Below are 23136 nucleotides of genomic sequence, written 5' to 3'. Positions count from 1 at the left end.
GGTCGAAGAGTGTGTGTGTGTGAGTGACGGACTGAAATATTTCCACAGAATGTTGCTCTTAGCACTCAAACACTCTCTGGAGAGAAATTACACCTTCTGCGCTATTTTCTCCGCCATTGTGTGCGAAACATTCAACAAAAGCAAAAGAAAGAAAATTACTTCGACATTATTTTTTTCAAAAAAATTACAGTCTATCTCTCTCCCTCCACCCCCCCCTTTGTCTCTCTCTCTCCCTCCCCCTCACCCTTTTCTCTATCTCTATCTCTCCTCTCCTCTCTATCCATTCTTGTCTCTCTCTGTTCTCTCTTTTTCTCTTCCTCTCTGTCCTTTTCTCCCTCTCTTTTCCTCTCCATCCTTTTCTCTTCCTCTCTCTCTCCTGCCTTCTTTCCTTTTTCCTGTTTCCCCTCTCCCTCCTTTTCTCTCTCCCTTTTTTCTTCCTGCTTTTCTCTCTTCTTCATTTTCTCTCCTTCGACTTCTCTGTATGTTCCTCTTATCTTCTCCTGTTCTCTTTCTATTTTGTCCTCTCTTCTTTTCTTTCTCTTTTCCCAGTCTCTCTCTTTCTCTCTGTCTTTCATGGCTACTCTTTCTCTCCTTTTTCGTTCTCATTTTCTCCCCCTCTGTCATTCTATCTCTCTTTTTTCTCCTTTTCTCTCTCCTCTCATTTTTCCCCTTTGTGTCTCTTTCTATATCTTTCACCTCTCTTTCTCTCCCTCTCTTTGTTAATCTATCCTTCTCTCCCCTTTTCTCTCCATTCTCTTTGTTTCTCTCCACTCTCTTTGTCTTTCATTCTCATTTTCACCTTTTCTTCTCTCTTGTTCTCCCCTCATCTGTCTTTCCCTCTCCTTCACCATTTCATTTTCTGTCCTTTCTCATTTTCTCCCTCTTTTCTCTCCTCTCTCCTCTCATTTTTCCTCTTTATATTTTCTCTCCTCTCTCGATCATTTCTCCTTTTCTATCTCTTTCCTTTTTCTTTCTCTTAATCTCCTCTCTTTCTCTCCCTTCTCTTTCTGTGTCTCCTCTCGCTCTCTCTCTCTCTCTCTCTCTCTCTCTGTCACTCCTACACCAGTGCAGGGTTTGCTGAGCACAATAACGTGTCTTTCAAAGCAGAACAATGCCTTTTCTCCTCTTTCGCCTTCTCTCCCCCATCCCTTCATCTCTCTCTCACCATCCCTCGCTCCGTGCTCCCTGTGACATCCCTGCCATGTGAGGGAGAGAGTGATGAGGAGAGGGAGAGACAGATCGCTTCTTTGTCCTCAAACGACCCTGTTGAATGTCAGCGCTGTCGTTGGGCGTGTGTGTGTGTGTTGTGTACAGGCACACACACATACACACAGACACACACACGTCGGCGTTTTGCAGCGACCCCTGACTTTAGAGTTTGATGATGTCAGCTCTGCTCAACCACACTAATAACTCTGGTGGAAGAGCTCTGTTGTTGTGAACTGTATGTTTTGATAATGTGAGCATGTATGTTTATTATGTTTATTGTGTACTTGCTTATATTTATCTAGATCTTTGAGTGCGGGCACTTACTGGCCACTTTATTTGGTTCACCCTGCTCACCTCATTGTCCATTTTATCAGCTACAGGAGCACTTTGTAGTTCTACAAATACAGACTGTAGTCCATGTGTTTCTGTGTTTACTTTGTAAACTCCCATTCAGTAGTGGTTAGGACCCCCACAGGACCAGAGCAGGTATTATTTGGGTGGTGGATCATTCTCAGCACTGCAGGGACTAAAGGGAGTGGGGTAAAAAATATACAGAGAGGCAGATACAATCTGTAATTGTAAAACTGCAAGTATTGTGGATTTGTCAGAGACAACCCTTCATTTAACTGCCAGTCAAAACAGCCATTATGTACAAATTATTCACTATTCAGGAGATATTAGATAGATTAGATACAATCCACTTGCATAAAGAAGAAAAATGGGAGTGAAAAAAAAAAGAAAATGGGACTCCTAACAACTGGGCAAGACCTGATAGTCCACCAAAACTGTCACCACCAGATAAACAGTACTTAAAGCTTTCATCTTTGAGAAATAAAGAGATAAAATCAAGCCCCACTCTTTCTTCAAGATCTGAAAAAATCCACAGTGCTTCTGTCCAAGCTGTTACTGAGAAAAAGAAATGGACAAAAAAGAACATTTGATATCAAACAAAGAAGCTGCTGATGTTCTCAGAACAATGCACTGACTACCCCAGTGTGGGTGCATTTTTACTGTATATGATAAATGGACCTGATTAAATGCTCAGTGAGTCTAGATATGATGTACACACTCAAAAAAGATGGTTCTTCATGTGTTATTTAGTAAAGTGGCTATTTAGAGCCATGAGTTCTATACAGATCTACTTCAGACTTAAAGGGTTGTTTGCATGGTGAAATGGTTCTTCAGGCTGATGGAGAATGTGTTGTATGTGGTTCTATATAGAACCTCTTGAAAATGGTTCTGTGTAGCATCAAACAGGGTTCATTCTGTTGTTACAAGCTTGACATTGTACTAAGAACAACTTCACCAGGCAAAGAACCATTTAAGCATGAAATGGTTCTATGTAGAACTCATGGTTCTAAATGGAACCACTTTCTTTACTAAAGAAGCATTGAAGAACCATCTGTTGTAAGTGTGTAGATGTACCTTATAATGAAAAGTGGCCAATGAATATGTTTATAACCAATTTGTTGCTGTGTATGTGTGTGTATGTGTGTGTGTGTGTGTGTGTGTGTGTGTCTGTGTGTGTGTGTGTAATAATCTCTTGTTCTGTGTCTGATGTGTTTTCTGGCTGCTCTCCTTGTCAACACATGTGTAGGGCACTTTCAGATTGGTCAACATTGCTTACCCACAGTGCACAGCGCTCGCTCAGAAACTCATCCATGACGTGTGTGTGTGTGTGTGTGTGGGGTCACTCTATCATATCTCTTGGAGATTATTTGCTGCCCAATTGTGTGATCTAATAAGCCCTCCTTTCAGTGTCCACTCTTGGTAGAGGCCATTCACTCTCAGCTTTGTTGCCCATGTTTATCACACTGACCATTACAATCAGTGCAGGTCTGTCAACACGGTCAAATGGAGGGATATGTTGGATAGCAGATGAAGCAAACATCGATCAGGTCTCTCTTTCATGGGTCTGTTTTGTTTGGTATGTTAGTAAGGGTCAACAGTCTTTATTCATATACAGAAATGCCTTTTGTATATATTTTTGCTATTTCTATCCTTTATATACACTAGATGTCTAAAAGTGTCCAGACACCTCATCTAATTTGGCTACTTTGTGGCGCACCCACTGCTGTTACAGGTATTCAATAGTGCACACGCAGCTCCAGAGCATCCCATTCTATTGGCAGTGCCATCCTATGGAGATTAGAAAACTACACATACAATGGGACACTTTGGAGGAGCCGCACTCAAACCTAAGGTCACCATGCTCAATGCCAAGCGTCAGCTAAAGGGTTTTAAAGCTTCCAGCATTGGACTGTGGAGCAGTAGAACTATGTTCTCTGGAGTGATGGAGCTCCATCCAATACCTTTGGGATGAGTTTATGATCCAGAATGAATCATCATACATCCTATATCCTACACCTGACCTCACTAATGCTCTTGTGGGTGACTACAATCAAATCTTCACAGCAGTGTTCCATCATCTAGTGTAGTGTTTCCAGAAGAGCAGACATTGCAAATGAGGACATATTCCCTATTGCTACCCTTGATTTCAGAAGAAACGCTGGATAAGCAGGTGTCTACAAACTTTTAGGCAGATAGGGTTTTCGGCCCGTTCTGGACTACAATTACCTTTCAATGGTGAATCTTCATTCAGAATGCTGTGAAATCCAGGACTAGGCTCAATCCCTGTCTGGGTAACTGACCCATAGCATATTACTTTGATTATATACCTAACTCAATACACTACAATAAAGCATCTGGAACCATACCATCAATGTTCTCTCTCTCTCCCTCTCTCTCTCCCCTCCCATGTCCTGATTGTGTCCTTATCTCAACCCCTCTATTTCTCTATTTATAGTCGCTCTCTCTGTCCTTTTTCTTCGTCTTGTCCATTTTACTGGAAAAGGAGGAGTGGGATAGCGACTGGGGGAGTAAAGAATGCAAAGCTTTGTCTGGAGAGGGAGAGAGAGGGGGATAGGACTCTTGTCTCTCTCTCTCTATCTCGCTCTATCTTGCTCTCTCTCTCTCCCTGCCTGTATTGTTTTGACTGGCAGACGTCAGCAGAGGAGAGGAATCTGGAGAGAGGGTAGAGATGGGGGGATGAAGAAAGAGGAGTCTTTGTCTCATCCTTTGTTCTTGTCCTGGTGAAAGGGCAAAGAGAGGAGAAATGGGGTGGGGTGAGGAGGTGACTCTCTCTCGCTCTCTCTATCTCTCGCTCTCTTGCTCGGACAGTGTGATAACATCAGAATTCATTATTTTTTTCTGCTTTAGAAAACCTGTTGCTGCACTTTGTGAAAAACAGATGCAGATTTTTAAACTGTATAAACGTATTTAAACTACTGTAAGTACTCCAAATAATATTAGCACTGACAGGAAGTACAGTTGTATGCAAAAAGTTTGAATGTCCCTGGTCAAACTATGTATTTGTTGATTTTCTAAGTAAAAATAAGTTAACACATCCTCTACGGAGAACAAATGTAAATATGACATTTTCTGCATTTTTTTGGGGGCACAATTTTGTGCTGAGCTTAAAATATTGAAAAAAAATTAAACATAAAATATAAAATGTAAGCACAAGCCATTCTTTAAATTCAGTGAATAAACAGTAAGTGTGTTCTCTGTGGAGGATGTGTTAATGTAACCCGGGGCGTCCAAACTTTTGCATACAACTGTGGAAGACTTTACTCTCGTTCTGATTGTCATTTCTATTTGCACTGTAGATGCACATGTATTCTGCTTGTGATTCATATTTGCATTGTAGGTTCGTATGTATGGATTCTGTCATGCACTATAAAGGACATTATGTTATTGTCATCTGCGACTTCTCTGCTGTGATTGTATTATTTAAAAGGTTCACTCTATAATGGCTTTTGTGACATGAAATGGCATGGATTAAAGATGAGTCCCACTCTGCTGGCGCTGACATTAAGAGAGGAGATATAATGATGTGTCAATTAAAACCAAGCCGTACATATCCTCTCCCACTCACTGACTCGTAGGCACACGCGCACACTTCTGACTTTACACTGGCCTAGACTCATTTAACTAAGCCTTTTTATCTGTCTCACTTTAGCCTTTTTAAATTGCAGTCTTGTCTTGTCAAATGGACATCATTTCTTTATTAAAAAGGGAAGAGAGAGAGAGAGAGAGAGAGAGAGAGAGAGCTTGAGCGAGAGTAAAGAGGTTCTTTAAGGTTGTTCTCTATAATATCTTGTCTTTGCAGTGTTATTAGATGGGCTTTTTTTTGAAAAGGAGTAGATGGAATGAGAAAGAGAGAGGATCAGCTGTCATAAGGCTGAGCGAGGGGTGGGGAAAGAGAGCGAGAGAGAGAGAGAGAGTGATGGATGGAGAATGAAAGAGGAGAGAACGTGGTACTAGGGCAGGGCCTGGCCTAGGGGTGGAGAAAGAGAGGGAGGAGAGTGATGGATGGATGAAGAATGAAAGAAACAATAAAGCAGTCCCAGGGCCGGGCCTGGCTCAGGGGTGTGGTTGGGTATAAACTGCGTTCACTCATCCGCATGCCCCTCGACCTCACTCCCTCCATCCCTACATTTCTCCTCCTCTCTTCTTATTCCTGGTCCTCCTGGTCTCTGCTCTTCCACAAGCTGCCCGGCGGGGACGTCAGACGGAAGCCATGCTAACTATACTGGTGCTCACAGCTGCGGTGCTGCTCGGTGCAGGTAACTTTTCAGAACTTTTCTTTTTATGTGAATTAAACGTAACATATATAATAACACATTTAATTCACTTTTAATGAACATAACTGAATCATTCATTAGTTTTTTTGGCCTACTTTGATTTCCATTCTTTTAAACTTTGCTGGTGACTAAAAATTGTTGTGACTTTATTTGTATGTTTATGGCTATTTATTTAGCAAAATCATGTTCAAATAATCAAATAATTAAATAAATAAATATGTTTTTAGTTATTTATTTACTCATTTAAAGATATAATATATAAAGTTATTTAAAGTTTATTTAATCAGTAAAAATATGTTTGAATAACTACTGATTTTGCTAGTAAGTAAATAACTTTCAGTAACTTTATTTAAAGTAGTTTATTTGACCTGCAGGTTTCATGTTTGAATAACTTGTGATTTTGTGATAAATAGCTTTAAATAAAGTTATTGAGAGTTGTTTATTTAATTAGCAAACTTAATGTGTATTTAAGCATGATTTTTTAAAAATATGGTTATTGAAAGTTACTCATTTCATTAGAAAAAAGAATAATTTATTTTTCTTTACTTTAATATGACTTGCTTGTCATTACCATGATTTTATTTGATCTGGTTGACATGGTAAAATTTTAATGCTAATCAAAAATTCACTTTGCTCAGGTGGAAACTGCTAAAACATGGTTTAACTGTGTTGGGTTGGTCTTGTCAGGTCTGCGATTATTGCAGGAAACCTATAAATTACAAATGAGTACTTTGTGTTCTGTTGTTTGCTTACTTGTTATTTACTTAATTTATATATTAAATATTAGATTAGATCACTATCTAGTATTTTTGTCCAGAGTTTAGCTTAATTGCTAATATGAACTTTTATGAACTTGTTTTTTTTTTTCTTTTCCTTTTCTATCTGGTTAGTATTCTTGTTTTGTTTAAAGCATAATTGTGAACTCTGTCAGGAACAGGAATGTTATAAAGAGCCAGATCATCCATCATCTTCAGTAATACATGTAATCACAGCAGGTGTTCAGGGTCTGACACTAGTGACTCATGTTGATGTTCGTGATGAAATTATGGCTTTTATAGCTTTTATGATCACGAGTATGTAAAACCACTGCAGCTTCATTAACATATGTATATTTTTGAGGTGTAAATTAAAAGTCTTTAAGGTTATAAAAATACTCATTGAATTTTGATGTACCTTATACCATAATACCTTCTTTTGTTTTCTCACTGCTTATATTTGGAATAATTCATTATAAAATAAAGGAATAAATAAATACTGTAAATAAGAAATATCTGTAATGAAAATCTATGACAAATGCAATTAAGGTACAACATCTTATTCATTCGTTTACAATTCCAATGTACAGATCTGTTTTTATATTTATGAGAATTAGTCCAATTATACTGAATAGTGTTTTAATGGAGAGACAAAGTCTTACTTCTCATTAAGTTCACTTAATATCTTTTATTAACTAAAATAGTTTTAATTGCATTTGTCATAGCTTTTTCAACTTTATAGTGTAACTTGATGAATATAACTATATTACTTGATTATGCAAACCTAAACTGTTCTCAATTTATTTTTAAATGTACAATTGTCTTGCTAATTAAGTTGATAAATTTAAGCAGTTTTCATAATTTCACAGATTAATTTGTTATTAATATTTGAGAAAGCTATTTGTGTCAAATTGAATGTACTAACTTGTTCACTGTAATTACTTGTCTAGTATAGGAAAGTATTCCTTTAAAATCTCTTAAATATTGTTTATGCATGAGTCTGCATAATTAATATGTGGGAATGAGCGAGGTGATTAAAGAGCGAGTTAGCACTGATGTCTTTGTGTTTTTAAAAGAACAAAAAAACCTACAGTGGCTTTAGATTCGTTCTGTCGCTTATCCAACTGCTTGTTTTCTGTTCTATGAACTGCAGCTTTAATCAGTGTAATCAGGGTTGCGTTCTTCTGCATAACAAAACAGTAATGAGGACTTTAATTGATTATGATCTAATTTATCTATTAGTTAATTGACTGTTTTGTCCTTTAAATAGATTATCGCTGTCAGAACAAAAGCTTTTATCTCCAGAAAGATAGCTTTATAGAGAAAGGAAAAAAAAAACATTTGAATTTGAAATTGAATGGAGGTCAATGAGACAAAATTCTAATGTAGCTCATTTTGGACCATTTCTATTGGTCCATTCATCAAGAAATTTTGATGGTGAACTTCAGCTTGCAATACAAGGTTTTGTTCTGACAGTGAAGATCCTGTATATGCAGTGTGCAAAAGTTGTGCCCCAGTAGAATAACATGTTTTGTTGATTTTGTAAGTGAAAATAAGTTATTACATCCTCTTCAAACTTCTGCAAATTCAAATACACATGCAATGTTTATTTGCTGAATTTGGGAGGAAAAAAAATAAAACATAAATGTGGCCTGTGCAAAAGTTGCAAAGTACACATTTTATATTTTATATATTTTTTTCCAATATGTTGAACTTAGTGAATAAACAGACATTATGCACATATGCATTAGCAAAAAAACACCATATTTAAGTTCCCTGTAGTGAATGTGTTCCATACATCTTTCCATATGACTGTATACACATTGTGCAGTTCACAGAAAAGTTTGAATGTGCACTTTCATGGTTGAGATGATTAAACCAATGCTGTGTGTTTTTGTTTCAGCACCTCAGTCAGAGGCTATAGTGGTATACACAGGCTGGGAGAGGCATGCTCTCGTGGGCTCGGATGTCCGGCTGTCCTGCTCTTTCTTCTCCTGGCGATGGACTTCTGAAGATGTCACCTTCTCCTGGAGCTACAGACCAGATGGGGCCAAAGACAGCATCTCAGTACGTCCACACACACTCGCACGCTCTCATCACAAATTCTCCTAGAGCTGCAGATCAGACAGACCTGAGACATCATCTCACTTCATATTCAAGCATGCATTTCATATTTTGAACAGTATTTCAGCACATGTTCAAGCTTCCTTTGAAGCTTCAGACCAAACACAACAAGAAGCAGCATCTTTGTGGCCTACGCATTATTCACATGCACAAGCACACATACATTTGATGGCATCTCTGGGTTAGTTAGGTATTCAAAACCACACTACTGCAACAAACATAAAGGTTTTCTACTGTAACAAAAAGTACATAAGTAGAAGCTGAAATAGTCTTTATGAAGCAAAATATCAAATCAAAGAACATTTTTTAGTTTACCATGTTACTTTGATTTAAATGATGTGTTTTATTTTGAGCATTAAATACCTCAGTAAAGCTGCACTATGTAAGTTCTGGGGATTTGGAGACCTCTCTGGTGGAAATGAGTAATTGCATGCAACATGCAGAAGAACATTGTGACGTTGTTTGGGCTTTGGACCCCTTCCCTGAGCAGATGAATCTGATGATTGCAAGTTGAAAAGAATATTCAAAGAGAATTCAGTCAAAACCTGGTGAAGGATGTGGATCTTCTTTTGAGCCCGTGCATGACGTTATTACTTAAAGACGTATGACGAAAACTCCGACCTGATGTCTTTGACTTTTAAACTACTTCAGGCTTTACAGGGTTACTCACATCAGTGCACACACACCAAAATTTAGTGTGTTTTTTTCTTCCTAACACAGTTATGCTACATCGTTTAATTTGAACAACAACAAAAAAAAAACCTAGTGCACCTTTAAGTAATCATTTTGTAAGACTAGTTATCCATGACAGTGTTGTTTTTTGTAAGTGTTGATCAGGGCCACCAGCAGCAGGGTTCAGTCAGCAACAGAAACTGTTAATCAAATTAACTTTATAGCAATAACTAAATTATAATATACAAACACAGCGTACATGTTTTCTGATAAATATACTGGCATAAAAGTGAAAAAAATATTGGTCCCCAAACAACAATCAGGTCCCATAATTTAGGTAATTTTAATTTTCTGAAATTTCATTCTTTAGAATAAGTCTTACCAATGCAGTCACATCGATTCTTTTGCTTTTTTATTCTTTTAGAACCTAGAACACCCTCCCAACCTTACACATTAGATTAAGTTTTTTAATCAATTTTAGTAAAAAGCTGTGCACCCTATCTTGGCTGATTAATTTGATTGTGGTATTTTTAGCAAACAATAACTCAAGCACATGTTGATGAACTACACTGTGAAAAATAAAGTGTTTACACATAAAGTAAAATAACAGTCAAAGAGTTCAGTTTCTGAACTCTTGATTGGAGCACCTAAAGGAAATATTTCACATGTGGAAAAGCAGTGCAATTCCAAATGTATGTAAAGTATTCAACATTTATTACTTAGAGCATGTATTCCTTTAAATTATAGTAGATCTTTGGTGTTAAAATCTATAATGAAATGCATTTTGAAAGTATTGTCCCAGGCAAATACAGTTGGAACCTAACTCCCTAACCTATACCTAACTTGTTTTTTCTATAGCAAATACATTGAATAACTTTGTAAAAATGTTTTAAACATTTTAAATGGGTATTTTTCTTAGGAACAGCATAATGTATCCTGTGCATGTATATGTAAATGTAAAATATAAGGTTGCTAAACAAATGAATGCACTGTAGACTAGATAAGGAATCATTTAGCAAAAAATCAAATTGACATAATTTATCACTTACCCTGGATGCAGTTGATTAGCCAAGACAAGTTTGATATCTGACGTGTGCTTCTTTAGTCCACAACAGGAGATGCTAAGCTAACTTTGCTAACAAACACTGAACTGGCGTTGTCATCAAACTCATCTCGGTAAATACATGCCCAAAAACCTCTCTTAGCTGCTCAAAACGCTTCCAGATCTTTGTTTGTTTAATGCAGGAACACTGATGTCGTTTAGATCATGATATGACATACTTGTCTGTAAAAATAAACATGAACTTCTCCACATAGGTGAATGATGGGGCAGCCGTCGTGAGCAATTGGAACCACTTTTACCTCAGCACAAAATGTAGTATTCCGTGCAAGATGAACAAAGGCAGGGCTATGTGATTTCCTAAACACATAGATGCAGAGAAGCTAAGCTATTGTACTTGGAAAATCAAAACAATGAGGGCGTTTACATGCAATTAATGATCTGATAACTGCAGAAGATCAGATTTTGTCATTAACTCAATCGGCATATTTACATGCACTTGTACAGCATCTAGAAGAATAGAATAATTTAATTTCATCAAGAATCACTTCATCAAACATGATGTCAGTTTCAGCATTGCTCTAACATTGTTGTGTTGCAGTCTCATGGGTGCTGTGTTAAATGCTACTTGCTTATTTCTGGTACCGCAGTGTGTTTTTTTGCACATGCGCAGACTGAGAAAACTGAAAGAAATCAGAGTAAGAGTATATATGTGCTGAAAAACCTGATTACTGATATAGATTGCGCATCAGTGAGCCCTCTCGCCGGTTTGTGCTTTGTGTATCCTCAGACCACTGTTGGTAGGTACTTACCACTGCTCACTGGAGCACCCCTCAAGCCTTGCCATTTTGGAGATGCTCTGATCCAGATGTCTGGCCATAATGATTTGGTCCTTGGAAAAGTCGCTCAGGTCTTCATGCTTGCCTATTTCTTAAGCATCCAACACGTTGGCTACGAGAACCAACTGTTCAGCTACTGTTTAATATATCCCAGACCTTGAAGTGCGCTGTTGTTACGAGATAATCAAAGTCATTCACTTCATCTGTGAGCAGTCATAAAGTGTTGGCTCATTGGTGAATGTTATACAATTATACAAACTCAGTTATCACGAACCCAGTGAGAACGAATGCTATAGTGATATGTCAAAAACTGCCGATGTTTATTGTTAGTGTCAAGGAGTTGCTTAGGAGCTGAACTACATTTCCTAGTATTCCTTGGTAGATGAATTACAGAAATGATTTTGGATTAAACAATGTTCCAAAACACGAGGCTCAGTGCCAGTGGGTCTATGATGACGTTAGTTTTGATGTTAGTATGGTAGTATGCAGTTGCAAACATACATGGTTAAATTATTTTGTTCATAAATCTAAGCTACTTGTTTATTTTTTCCCATTTCAGAGAACAGACTTATTATACGACATTTTTCTCTAAATTTTAATGCTTTTGCATACAACTTTGTATTAATACATTTATGTATGATATTGTCAACTCTGTGGTCTATTGACATGTATGTGATTGGTCAGATTTTCCATTACACGGGTGGAGTTCCCTACGTGGATAATAAGGGGCCATTCCGGGACCGCCTGGAGTTTGTGGGGAATCCTGCTCGCCGTGATGGATCTATCCTGATCCGGAATCTCGACTTTAGTGACAACGGAACCTTCACCTGTGATGCCAAGAACCCTCCTGACATAGTGGGCCGTCCCTCCAGTGTACGACTTCTGGTATTCGAGAAAAGTAAGAAGTTGTCATTGTCTTCATCATCGTTGTTGTCACTGCTGTGTCTCCAGTTTGGGTCAGTGAAAGACTATAATGTAGGGATGCGCTGATGTAGAATTTGTGGGCCAATGAATCAGCAGACAGTTTGACAGTTTATGGCCAATACAAAGACCAATAACCATTCATTATTTTCAACTTTACACTATAAATCCATATATAAAGGGCAGTAAGCATATGACAGGTTAAAGCTCTGATAGACTATTGGTTAATTTTACATAACATGCCACAGCTAAATTAAACTGTGTATTTTATGTTGTTTATCAGACTTCCAGAGCCACTTATGGTGGCAACTGAATGTAATGCTAGATGTCTTGCCCAAGAAGTCTTATTGGTGTACTCATGGTGTTATTGTTTGTGACTGGGGAATGAAACTGGTCTCCTGTGTCTGTGGTGTTATCCCCTATGCTATCCATTTTAGTGAATTGAAAAGCATGCCTGCCACTAGTGACTATACAGTGCATGCACAAACCAAATAAGGTGCTAAAATGATGGTTTGTGTAAGTCCAGTATCAGATCAGTAAGAATAATATTTCAGTTTTCGCATATATTGGACAATAATATATCTGCCGCTGATATATCATGCACCTGTATTATAAATTCTCTAGTAATATCTCTTGCTGATGTTTTCAGTTTTCATCTTACCATCCTTCTTTCTCTCCGCAGTTCCAATCCAGGCCGGAGTGATAACAGGAGCGATCATCGGGGTGGTTTTGGGTTTACTGATTCTGGTGGTGGCTATTTACTATCTGATGCGTTTCCTGGTGGCCAGACGCGTCTTCGACCTGAGTGTGAGGTCAGTCTGGGAACGTTTGCTTCCTCAAGCACGTCCCGAACCTCTACCTGGCATAGACACACATACAAATGTACAGGCACATACCCTCATCAAGACCTTGACCAAGTCCCCTCAGGTTTTACATAAACAAAAGAATATCCACATGCACACTTTCAGCAAGGCCAAGGCGCATCCTTTACCTAGCCACAATGCACCCACACACGTCTATGCCAAGGCCAAGGCTGGGCCACTATTCCCTGTTCCAGGCGGCAGTGTGGTTAAGCCAAAGAGCTAGAAAGCAGTTCACTCCCCCCGACCACCAGAGGGCCACGGCACTCACGCTAAATTATTTGTGTTTCTGTTCCCTCAGCAAACATGGCAAGAAAGGCAAAGGAAAAGAAGCACAGCAAAGACAGGCAAGTGCTCATCTGCTACCACACACTCACACCTTACACACACTCCCACATGCACATACACCACCTCACCTACAAATAACCAAGTCTGCTTTGGCTCCTTTAAAGATCTCCTCCCCTCTTCTGCTCACCTCTTCACTCACTCTACCTGTCAGTAGAATATTTAGAATGCATTTATTATATATGTCTATGTGTGAACATCAAAGAAATATGTACACACTAGGGATGCACTGAAAATTTGGGCCAAAAAGGGTAAAAAAAATGAGGGCCAAAAATGGCACTTTCGCTTTTGAAAGAGAAAAATGGCCGAAAGTTTTGAACGAAACAAAGATTAAATAGGCCTACAACAAAGCATCAAAATCAAACAATTTTCAAATAATTTAATGGTAATACAACTGAGAAATAATCTCTGTGAGTTATCAAGAGGTTATACAAAATCGAAGAACATCATTACACTATTAAGACCATTGGAAAACACAACATCCCACTCAATATGCAGAATAAAGCAAAACAGAAGCAGACAGGAAAATCCCTGCTAGCATGCTAACACTGTAGATGTAACACTCTGTAGGCTGAGTTTTTGAAATAATTAAAAAATTAAACCAACAGTTCCAATATACATAGCACAATTTAAAAAATAATGGTATTCATTGCTTTGCATTGCAAGCATTTTGTGGCATGTATTGTTGCCAGTAAGTAAATAAAATTATTTATTTTGATAGTAATTTTATTATATGCAGACTTTTTATTTATTGACAGCCTTTCCCAGTTATCGGTTTTGGTTTTAGGCCAAGAATTTCCATTTATCACTAGCAGACACCTCATATTTTTGGGCATGAGTTTCTGTAAAAGGAGCTAGCTACTAGTTAGTAACTGCTAAGTTAGATAAGTTGTCTGAATTAGTTGAGTCAACATTAACTTTATTTAAATGCGTAGATAAGTTTTAACCTCCTCCATTTATTTCAGTTTGGTCTGCTCAGCAGCACCAAGCCCCTGCTCTAGTAGCTACATTTCTTTGCTTGCAAGACCTTTCAATCAAGGTATTGAACAGCATGCATATGAAGGTCATTTCCAATGGCAGACATGTCTTAGCATGTCCTGGAAGCACAAAATAGTGTTTCTCAAAGGCTGCTTTCCACATTGTTAAACTGAGACAGTAGGTAAAAGTCAATGGCAAAGTTTATTGTCTACCTCAGGGGTCCCCAACCCTGGACCTTGGGGTACCCCCTGGCTGGTACACTAGAGTGTTTTTCCTGCTTCCAGCACCCTGATCCAACTTAATCAGTTCATTAGCAAGCCATTATTGAGTTGAAGTGGGTTAAAGCAGGAAAATACAAAGGTGTGCAGGCCAGAGGTTTTCCAGGACCACGGTTGGGAACCTGTGGTCTGTCTCAGTGGTTGTTCTCCACTATGAATGCCAGCTGTATTTTTTTAACATGCCCTCACCAACACACCACTTGAAATTACAACAATCCTACATTACAAGAGTGGCCTGTCATAGAACAGGGAGAGGAGAGGACAGCAAGAAATAGATCTTTCTACTTTGTAGAACCCATGCCATTGGCACTAACACACACCAATAGCAATGAGTTTTGAACTGTGTTGATAACAATCAGGATGGTCTTCTTGCTCTTGGGAGAGCACAACATCTATTATTTCCAAAAACAAATCTGAAAAGTGGACGTCAGTCTATTTTAGAAGAGCTTTAGCCCAGAGAAGTTGGTGGCGTTTCTGGATATTGTTGATACATGGCTTCCACTTTATAAGTCTTAACTTGCATTTTTAGATGCAGCGATGAACTGTGTTTACTGACTTCTATGATTTTCTGAAGTATTACCAAATCATTGTGGTTATATTTATTATACAGTAGAGGTGCTACGGACTGGGTTCGCTCACACAGTTTTTGCAAAACAGTGACTGAGCCTTAAATGTGAATGCTCCTTTTATACCCAATTATAACAGCATCGCCTGTTAACATATTCACCTGTAGAAAGTTCCAAAACAGTGGCTTTGATCATTCCACAAACTGTGTTGCAGGCATAAAATTTACATATATTACAGTTGCAGGCATCAAATTTACATGTATTTACAGTTCTATATTTAAAGTTGATAAGGTAAAATATGAAAAATCCCTTTTTTGTGCTGTTTTCAATTCAATGCCTGTGAAAGTCCATTTAGAAATCACTGCTTTATGTTTTTGTTTTGTTTTGTTTTTTTCATTTTACCTACTGTCCCAATTTTTTCGGCTTGTACAAGGATTTTTTAAGGACAGTTGGATAGAATGAGCAAGATAACATTCATTAATTTGCATATAATTTGGCTTATTCGGCCATAAGAAGTACTGATTTCATCTTTACATGCATAAATTCCAGGCTTTTTCTAAAATATAACTTCAGGTCAGGTAATTGAAAACAGAATCATTAGAGTATATGAGAATCACATAAAGGAAGATTTCTTTCCTAGTATATATCCAGTTATGTCATAAGCTGGCATTCAAATGGAGTTTAACATACCATACACACACACACACACACACACACACACACACACACACACACACACAGACACACAGACACACACACACATCCTCACTGTCTGTCTCTGTTTCTCATTTGCACTTCTCCATGCCTTCATCTCTTGCTTTCCTCATTTATCTGTCTCTTTTTGGGTGTCTTCTTCATTTCCACGCTCTCTCTCTCTCCTCTCTTCAGGTGCACATTAAGACGCTGTTGGATTTTATGATTGTCATGTATTGCTCAGTATAAATACTAACCGTGTAATCATCTACAGCCAACACACTACCTCTCTCATATGCTGTACTTAAGAGGGAAAATCAAACTAGACTGAAAGAGTTTTAAAGAACTCTATAAATGATACCTGTCTTCCTTTGCAGTCTATCTCTCTCTATCTATGTACCTATCTATTCATCTATCCATCTATCTATCCGTCCACCTACCTTCTCCACCTTCACCCCATTGTCTATATGTATTGCCTCCTGTCAGCTTCAGTCTACATTTCTTTCTTTTTCCCCCTCTTTCTTTCTTTTTCACCCTCTCTGTCTGCTGAAGTCCAATCTCTGTCAGTTGAGGAGCACTGTAGGCTGGAAATTATTTCCTTTGACTTTTAGGATCAGTTTTACACTGATCACAGAGAGAGAATCTTGAATATATATGACCAACTAATGTTTAAGGCAAGTGCTCTGGATGAATTTCTTTTCAAACAGAATGGCCCTAACGTAGCTGCAGCAATGTTCCAGCAGACTAGAAGATGTCAACTTGACATCACTAAAAACAAAACTGACAGTCAGTCCTAATACTTATAAAAGGGCCATAATTGACCTAGCCATGCTCCGCCTTTAAAAATGCACTCTTTTGTAGCAGCTGCTTGGTTGGATAAACTTTACAGAATGTTGGCAAAAATCTCTTTCTGCCTCATGAGAAATGGCAACTCTGTTTTGTCACAATAGTTAAAGTGTCTTTTCAAATTATATTTATTTAGCATGCATCTATAACTTTCCTTACAGTTGCAGCAGCATCCATGAGTAAATCATCTCTTGACTTCAGGATTTTAGTATGCAGTGCTGTAACTAATGGAGGGGCAGAGGGAGCAATCACACTGGGGCCCACTGGGCTAGCTAAAATGTTTATTGGGCCCCTCATATAGATACTGACACAATTACACACTCATGAGTCAAAGAAAGATCCAGTTTCTTAACAACATACCTCAACAGTTAGCAAGCCCTTGAGAGCATGAACTTATTTGAGAAATAACAATAACGAACAGGATTCATTTGTTTTTGCACTGGGGCCCATAAGATCCTAGTTACATTACTGTCATTGTATAGTTGCTGTAAAGTACAACAAGGAAAATGTTGTCAACAAATCCCTTGACCCATGGTCACGTTAGCAGGCGACAGCAACAGGCGACCAGTCATTTACAGTGAGAATAGGCGATTTGTGGCTGCGGTTTAGCAACAAGCAACAGGCGGCATGGTGATGGGCCAACAAGAGACAAATCGAGTTGAGATTTTCTCAGCTTTATGCAAATAAATTATGACATAGTGATGCGACAATCTAAATGATTCAGTCCAAAAATTCCTCTGAATTGCCTGAGGTCCCTACACTCTATATTGGCATTCATCGTTGGGGGTAGGGGTGGAGGGGTGAGATTAATTCTGAACTTTAAGTTCCTCCCAGTTTCGTTCCTATTCCCAACAGTACCATGCAAACAATCAACGAGAAACAGATAAACTAAATGTATATCTAATGTTTATAATAAAACAGTGATACACATAGTAGACATTTATACATTTTCTTATCAGGAACCACCCACATGTGAACAAAAGAGGAGCCTCAAATACACCCACAAGAGACAAAATACAGGCAACGCTAATGACTAATGTAAACATACAGCTAGAGTATTACCAGCCATGCTATAGTAGAGGTGTAGAGTTTATGTTAACTTTGCTACCTTGAGCCGGTGCTCTGAAGTGACAATCTAAATGACTGAGTCAAGGCCTGTATAAAATAAACTGAGTTGTGAATGTGAGTTTTGCCAATGTTCTCTTGTCTAAGCTAGCTACAACAGTACCTCCGAGCATGGACAGGTCAATTAGTCTTACTGTACTAATGATATCTACTGCTGTAATATTATTACGTAAAAAGTCTCCATATATTGAGAAGGCTCAGGGGGCAGGTGTGTGAGGGTTCTCGTGTGTGTAGGTGCTGTGATTGTCATGCTGTCACTCTCTCTCTGACTGACTGACGGCTTCCTGTTTTGTCCTCCCTTCCAGACACCGAGAGTTCCCCTCGTTTACCTCTCCTTCTAACTGCTTGTTTGCTTTTTTCCTCTTTTCCACCTCTTTCTTCTTCTCTCTCGCTTCCATAACAAAGACTACCTCGTTCTCCTTCTGCATTTCTGTTAAACTTCACCGCCTCACCAAACCTAACAAACACCTTCTCTTCTTTTGCTCTCTCTCTCTCTCTCTCTCTCTCTCTCTCTCTCTCTTCCACTCTTTCCACTGTTTCTCTTCTTTTGCTCTTCCTTCCTCTTACTTATCCTCTGACTCTCGTTCTCAACTTTTTCTCTTTTGTTCCTTTTCTTCTACTCTCTCTCTTTCTCTCTCTCTCTCTTTCTCTCTCCCTCTCACTCCTGCCATAGTGACTCTATCCTCCCCTCCCCACGCTCCCTCTCTCTCCCCAGGCTTCTGTTCTGGTGGAACCGGCCAAGCAGAAGGCGGCAGCATCCGAGAAGAAGAAGCAGGAGTCTCGCAGGGAAAAGAAATAGGGGTCAGGGAGCAGAGAGCTAGAGCTGCAGGGCAAGGGGGCCAAGCACCTGCCCGCAGCCCAGGGCAGGCAGGCCAGGGAGGACAGGGTCCTTATGACCATCGAGCTGGAGCTCATGAAACAAGAGCAGACCGGAGGAGGAGAAGGAGGAGAGAAGGCCAAGACTAGGTCCGCTGCCCTTCTCTCCACCCTCTCCAACCTCGGCCACAAAATCACTCTCCGCTGAGGAAGCGAGGGACGGAAGGAGGGTGAGGAGGGGTGGTAGAATAGGCCTTGAAGAGGTGGAGAAGGAGAGAGGAGTGGAGTAAACCCTAATTTGGCCTGAACATAATTCACACAAGTATACAAACGTTTGAGTTAACTCTATCACGTCATTGCATTCTACAAATGTCATAATACAATTCAAAATAGATCTCAAGCTTCATTTTGAAGGCTACCGTGTGCAGCATCCAAACATTCGATACCGTTGATTAATGAAGGGCCACACCACTCCTGAACGACTTCCAGCACTGCTCAATTTCTCTGAGCTACACAGCCCTCCACTTACTTTTTGTACAACTATGCAAAATTAAACCTGGAATCAGACCACAAAAATCAATAGCATGTGACATTAGCAGGCGACGTAGCTACACCTAAAATCTTTAAGATAAATAGACAAATGCTAAGGTTCTGTTTTCACCTCAGCTAATGTCGCTAGCCTAATCTGTTTTCACCTAGCTTGAAAATGGTGGGTTTGTGAAGAGTTCGTTGACAAATTCACTGTTGTTGGAAGTTGTTCCATTAGATCTATACAAGCAGAGTATGAACTGAACTGTTTATTAGCACTTTCACTGTGATGCATTCTATGCAGTATAGTTGTACTATCCGCTACGCAGTGCTATGCTGCGGCGCCACGCCGCCGGTGTTCAGTGGCCTTAAGTTTTGCAGCAAGGAGTGCTCTCTGTTGACATGTTTACTGTTAGTTCTATTGGAATAATAGTAGGTTCACCAACACTGACTTATACGCTATCACCCTCTTTCAGTACTAAGGTTTATAAATGCCACCATGACGTAAAAATGAGCATAGAGTTTGTACAACGGGCCACACACTTGCACTGCATTGGCCCACAAAAAAGACATCTAGATATGCAGCAGTTTGGTACTTTAAACAGTAAGGAGCCCAGTATCACTGATTCTATATTAACCACTGTATAAACTCGTATGTCATCAAAAATGGAAAAAATCTATCAAGACTTGAGTAAAACACAAATACACAAACACATAGCACGACTCATATTCATGCACACACTGCATTTGAGAAAGGCAGAATGGTGAAGCGTAAAATTATTCTGCCATTTCTCTCTCTCTCTCTCTCTCTCTTTCTCTCTCTCTCTCTCTCTCTCTCTCTCTCTGACTCATTCAATGGATAATCACTCTCTGTCTGGATAATCTCTAGTGCAACCCCCACAATATACATCTTCAAACACTTTCACACGCACAAACACTACCACTTTCCTGTCATATTTCTTTTGTGCTGGTCTTTGAGGGGACTCTTTCCCCATCTATAGACCTCTGTCGTGTCCTTAGTCTGTAGTTAGCATCATGCCCATATAAGGAACATCAAGTCTAAGCTGGTTTCCTCTATGGGAAAAATGACTGCTGCTAGCATTTCTTGTGGTAAACAAAAATGTTCCAAAGCTGTTTTGCCGTACGGACATTTTTCCTTTGAATGTCACACAGATCCTCTGAATAATTATGTCATTAAAGCTGAAATTTGACTGTTGCTACATGCAAGCTAACACTGCTGTGCACTGAATTGGCGACCTCACCAAATTACCCACCAAAAACCAGAAAGCTTTGTCAAATTTGTTAGTAGCTTTTTCAAATGTTAGCAATAGTAGCTGGTGTTGTTATATAACAGTGTGATAGTAATAATAGACTCATTGTTGTTAATAGTAATAGTGTAATAGTAGTAATAGACTTACTTTCATGCGATGTCATTTCACTGCGCAGGAGCGATAGCTCGCTTGAAGCGCATACATAGCATTATTTGTAGTTCAACTGCTAACTGACCTTATAATTCAAAGGATCTGGCAGGATATTCACACAGGACAAAATGTTTCAGGTTTGGAATATTTCTATTTTTATATTAAAATATTAAAATTTTTCCCATAGAGGAAACCTGCTTAGGCTCAGAGTTCCTAATATGGGCATGATGCTGACCACAGAATGACACACAACTTCAGAGGTCTCTTTATCCTTTATAGACTGCTCTGGACATCCTTTATTAAATGTCTCTTTCTTCTTTTTCTTTCTCTCCTCCCCTCCCTCTTTCTTTGTCTTTCTCTACCTCTGTCTCCATTTCCTTTCCTCTAAACCCTTCTAATTTGTGCTTCACCTCTCATAATTGAACGACTGGTGCTATGATATCACATCCTGTTCCACTGTAGGCTGGCCCTTCAAAGTAACCCCACCCACCCTCGTCATTTGTTAAGGGCTAAACACACAAAGAACACGCAAAATAGATAAACACCCTGTCTGCAGTGAAATCCCTGCCTGTGTCCAATCTGAGAAAATACATTCTTTCTTCAAAAGCTCCACGTGATTATGTTTGTTTTAGCCCACACCGCACTCTAGAGCTGCCTCCATCTGCAGAACGAATCTTAAATCCATGTGCACCACTAAAAAAAGACCCATGTCTCTCTCTCGCTGTGGGGATGAAGGTATTTTTGGTTCAGTCAGGGTGTAACGCAGCAGACCCACAGCTGCACCCATGACGTAGCGAGGAGTGTGTGTCTGTGTGTGTTACCATGTATATGCTGCTCTGACTGCAGCGACTGAACCTCCAGAATGACGTTGATACTGCTGGCAGAGTGTGTGAACATACAAATGTGTATAGACATGCAAAACACACGCTAGCAGAGAATGGGGACTACTGTGTATATATATATATATATATATATATGTATACACATGTATTTATATTTACATATATATATCTATATATCTATATATATATATATATATATATATATATATATATATATATAAAGGGTTTCAAAGTCTGAGAGCACATTAAAAAATCTGATACTTTTCTCATTTAAACCTGGAATTATCAGGGGAAAAACACTTAAAAAACAAGAAAAAATTAGCATGTCTTTGCTGCACAAACTTGTGGAATCGAGTGGGCGCAGTCATTAAAGCAAATTTGAAGCATCACCAGTGGTCTCAGACTTTTTAATTTTTGGACTATGTATGCAGTAAAGTCCCTCCTCTCTCTTCCTCTCCTTCATTCACTCTCTGTCTGCTTTGTCCTGAGGTGAGTTTTTCATTTTTAAAATCTCCACACATCTCTCACTCATTCACTCCATCAAGCCATCGTGGTTTTCCCATCACTCCTCCTTTCACAAAACCGCCCCTGCACTCTTCTCCTCTCCCTCTTTCATCCCTCACTCCTGCTGGATGCACCGCTCACTCCTGCCACCTACTGCCCTCAACGGGAAACTCTCATTCGGCCTCAACGTCCTGATGACGGCAAAGCCAAAAAGCTAATATACCTAGCTCTCTGCTGACCGCGAAAGATATGTTTTTTTTTCATGTGTTTGTGTACATACGTTTCTAGTCCGACAACACGTCTGTAACCCGTCGAGATAAGAACAAAACCTAGAAGCAGCAGTGGAAAAATTGGTCACTGCACTGTATTTAGCTAATGCTAGTGCAATAGTACACTGGACTTTGTGTGCGAAGCGGAAATGTAATTGTATTTAATGATATTTATATCTGCACTTTGTTTTGACTGACATGGTAGGATTCATATGGCTGTTTTTATGCATGTTTTTCTTCATCAGGGTGTTAGCATGCTAAGCTTCAGGAAGTACTCCCACTGGGAGAGGAAGTAATGGTTAAGTTAGCGAGTTAGCATAATTCAGATGTTCATAAAATTAGACAAAGACTTGGCGTGAAGTCATATCTGAGTGAAAAGTCAAAGCCAAAGTCCTTTAAACTCCACAGTCACGCAAGATATGTTTCTAAGGCCAAGTCTTGGTCCCTAAAACCCACTGTGAGTTATGGAAGGGTTCTGATTTGGAATGTTGAAGGCACTGAATGCACTGCAGAACTCTATGGTGCTTCTGGGAATTGTAGTTGTTGCTAAACACCAAAGGTTTTGAAAGTTAGATGCTTTTTATGCATCTCAGACTAGATCATAAACAGCCACATGCTTCCCTCCATTAAAACTACATTAAAATACGGGACAGTTTCCATGTTGTATGTATCGTGTACATGTACATGTATTGCTATAGATTTTCTGATAACACTCCTTTTCCCTCATATGCCATTCACAGTTTCTAATAATTTTTTAGGTTTATTTTGATGTTAACATAACTAGGCTATTACGGATTTTTTTGTTCTGTAAAATGTGTTGTAAAAAGTAAAATAAATCT

General features: G+C 39.0%; 1 protein-coding gene across 3 annotated transcripts; it reads left to right on the top strand.

Moving 5' to 3' along the window:
- Positions 1-5632: 5632 nt before the first annotated feature.
- mpz (myelin protein zero) lies at positions 5633-21462 on the top strand. 3 transcript variants are annotated; one of them, XM_036563622.1, is made up of 6 exons: positions 5633-5837; positions 8514-8677; positions 11990-12203; positions 12909-13038; positions 13388-13433; positions 21145-21462. In XM_036563622.1, exons 1-6 carry the CDS (start codon positions 5792-5794, stop codon positions 21160-21162), a joined length of 618 nt encoding a protein of 205 aa, XP_036419515.1. In that variant the 5' UTR covers positions 5633-5791; the 3' UTR covers positions 21163-21462. The 3 variants fall into 3 exon arrangements, with proteins under 3 accessions (XP_036419515.1, XP_036419513.1, XP_036419514.1); XM_036563620.1 differs by having other exon boundaries at positions 18633-21462; XM_036563621.1 differs by lacking the exon at positions 21145-21462 and adding an exon at positions 18223-18411.
- The last annotated feature ends 1674 nt before the right edge of the window (positions 21463-23136 follow it).

Source organism: Colossoma macropomum, unplaced genomic scaffold, assembly GCF_904425465.1.
Source record: "Colossoma macropomum unplaced genomic scaffold, Colossoma_macropomum, whole genome shotgun sequence".
NCBI classification, from domain to species: Eukaryota; Metazoa; Chordata; class Actinopteri; order Characiformes; family Serrasalmidae; genus Colossoma; species Colossoma macropomum.
Note: the sequence above shows the minus strand (reverse complement) of the source record. Positions and strands in the feature narration are given on the sequence as shown.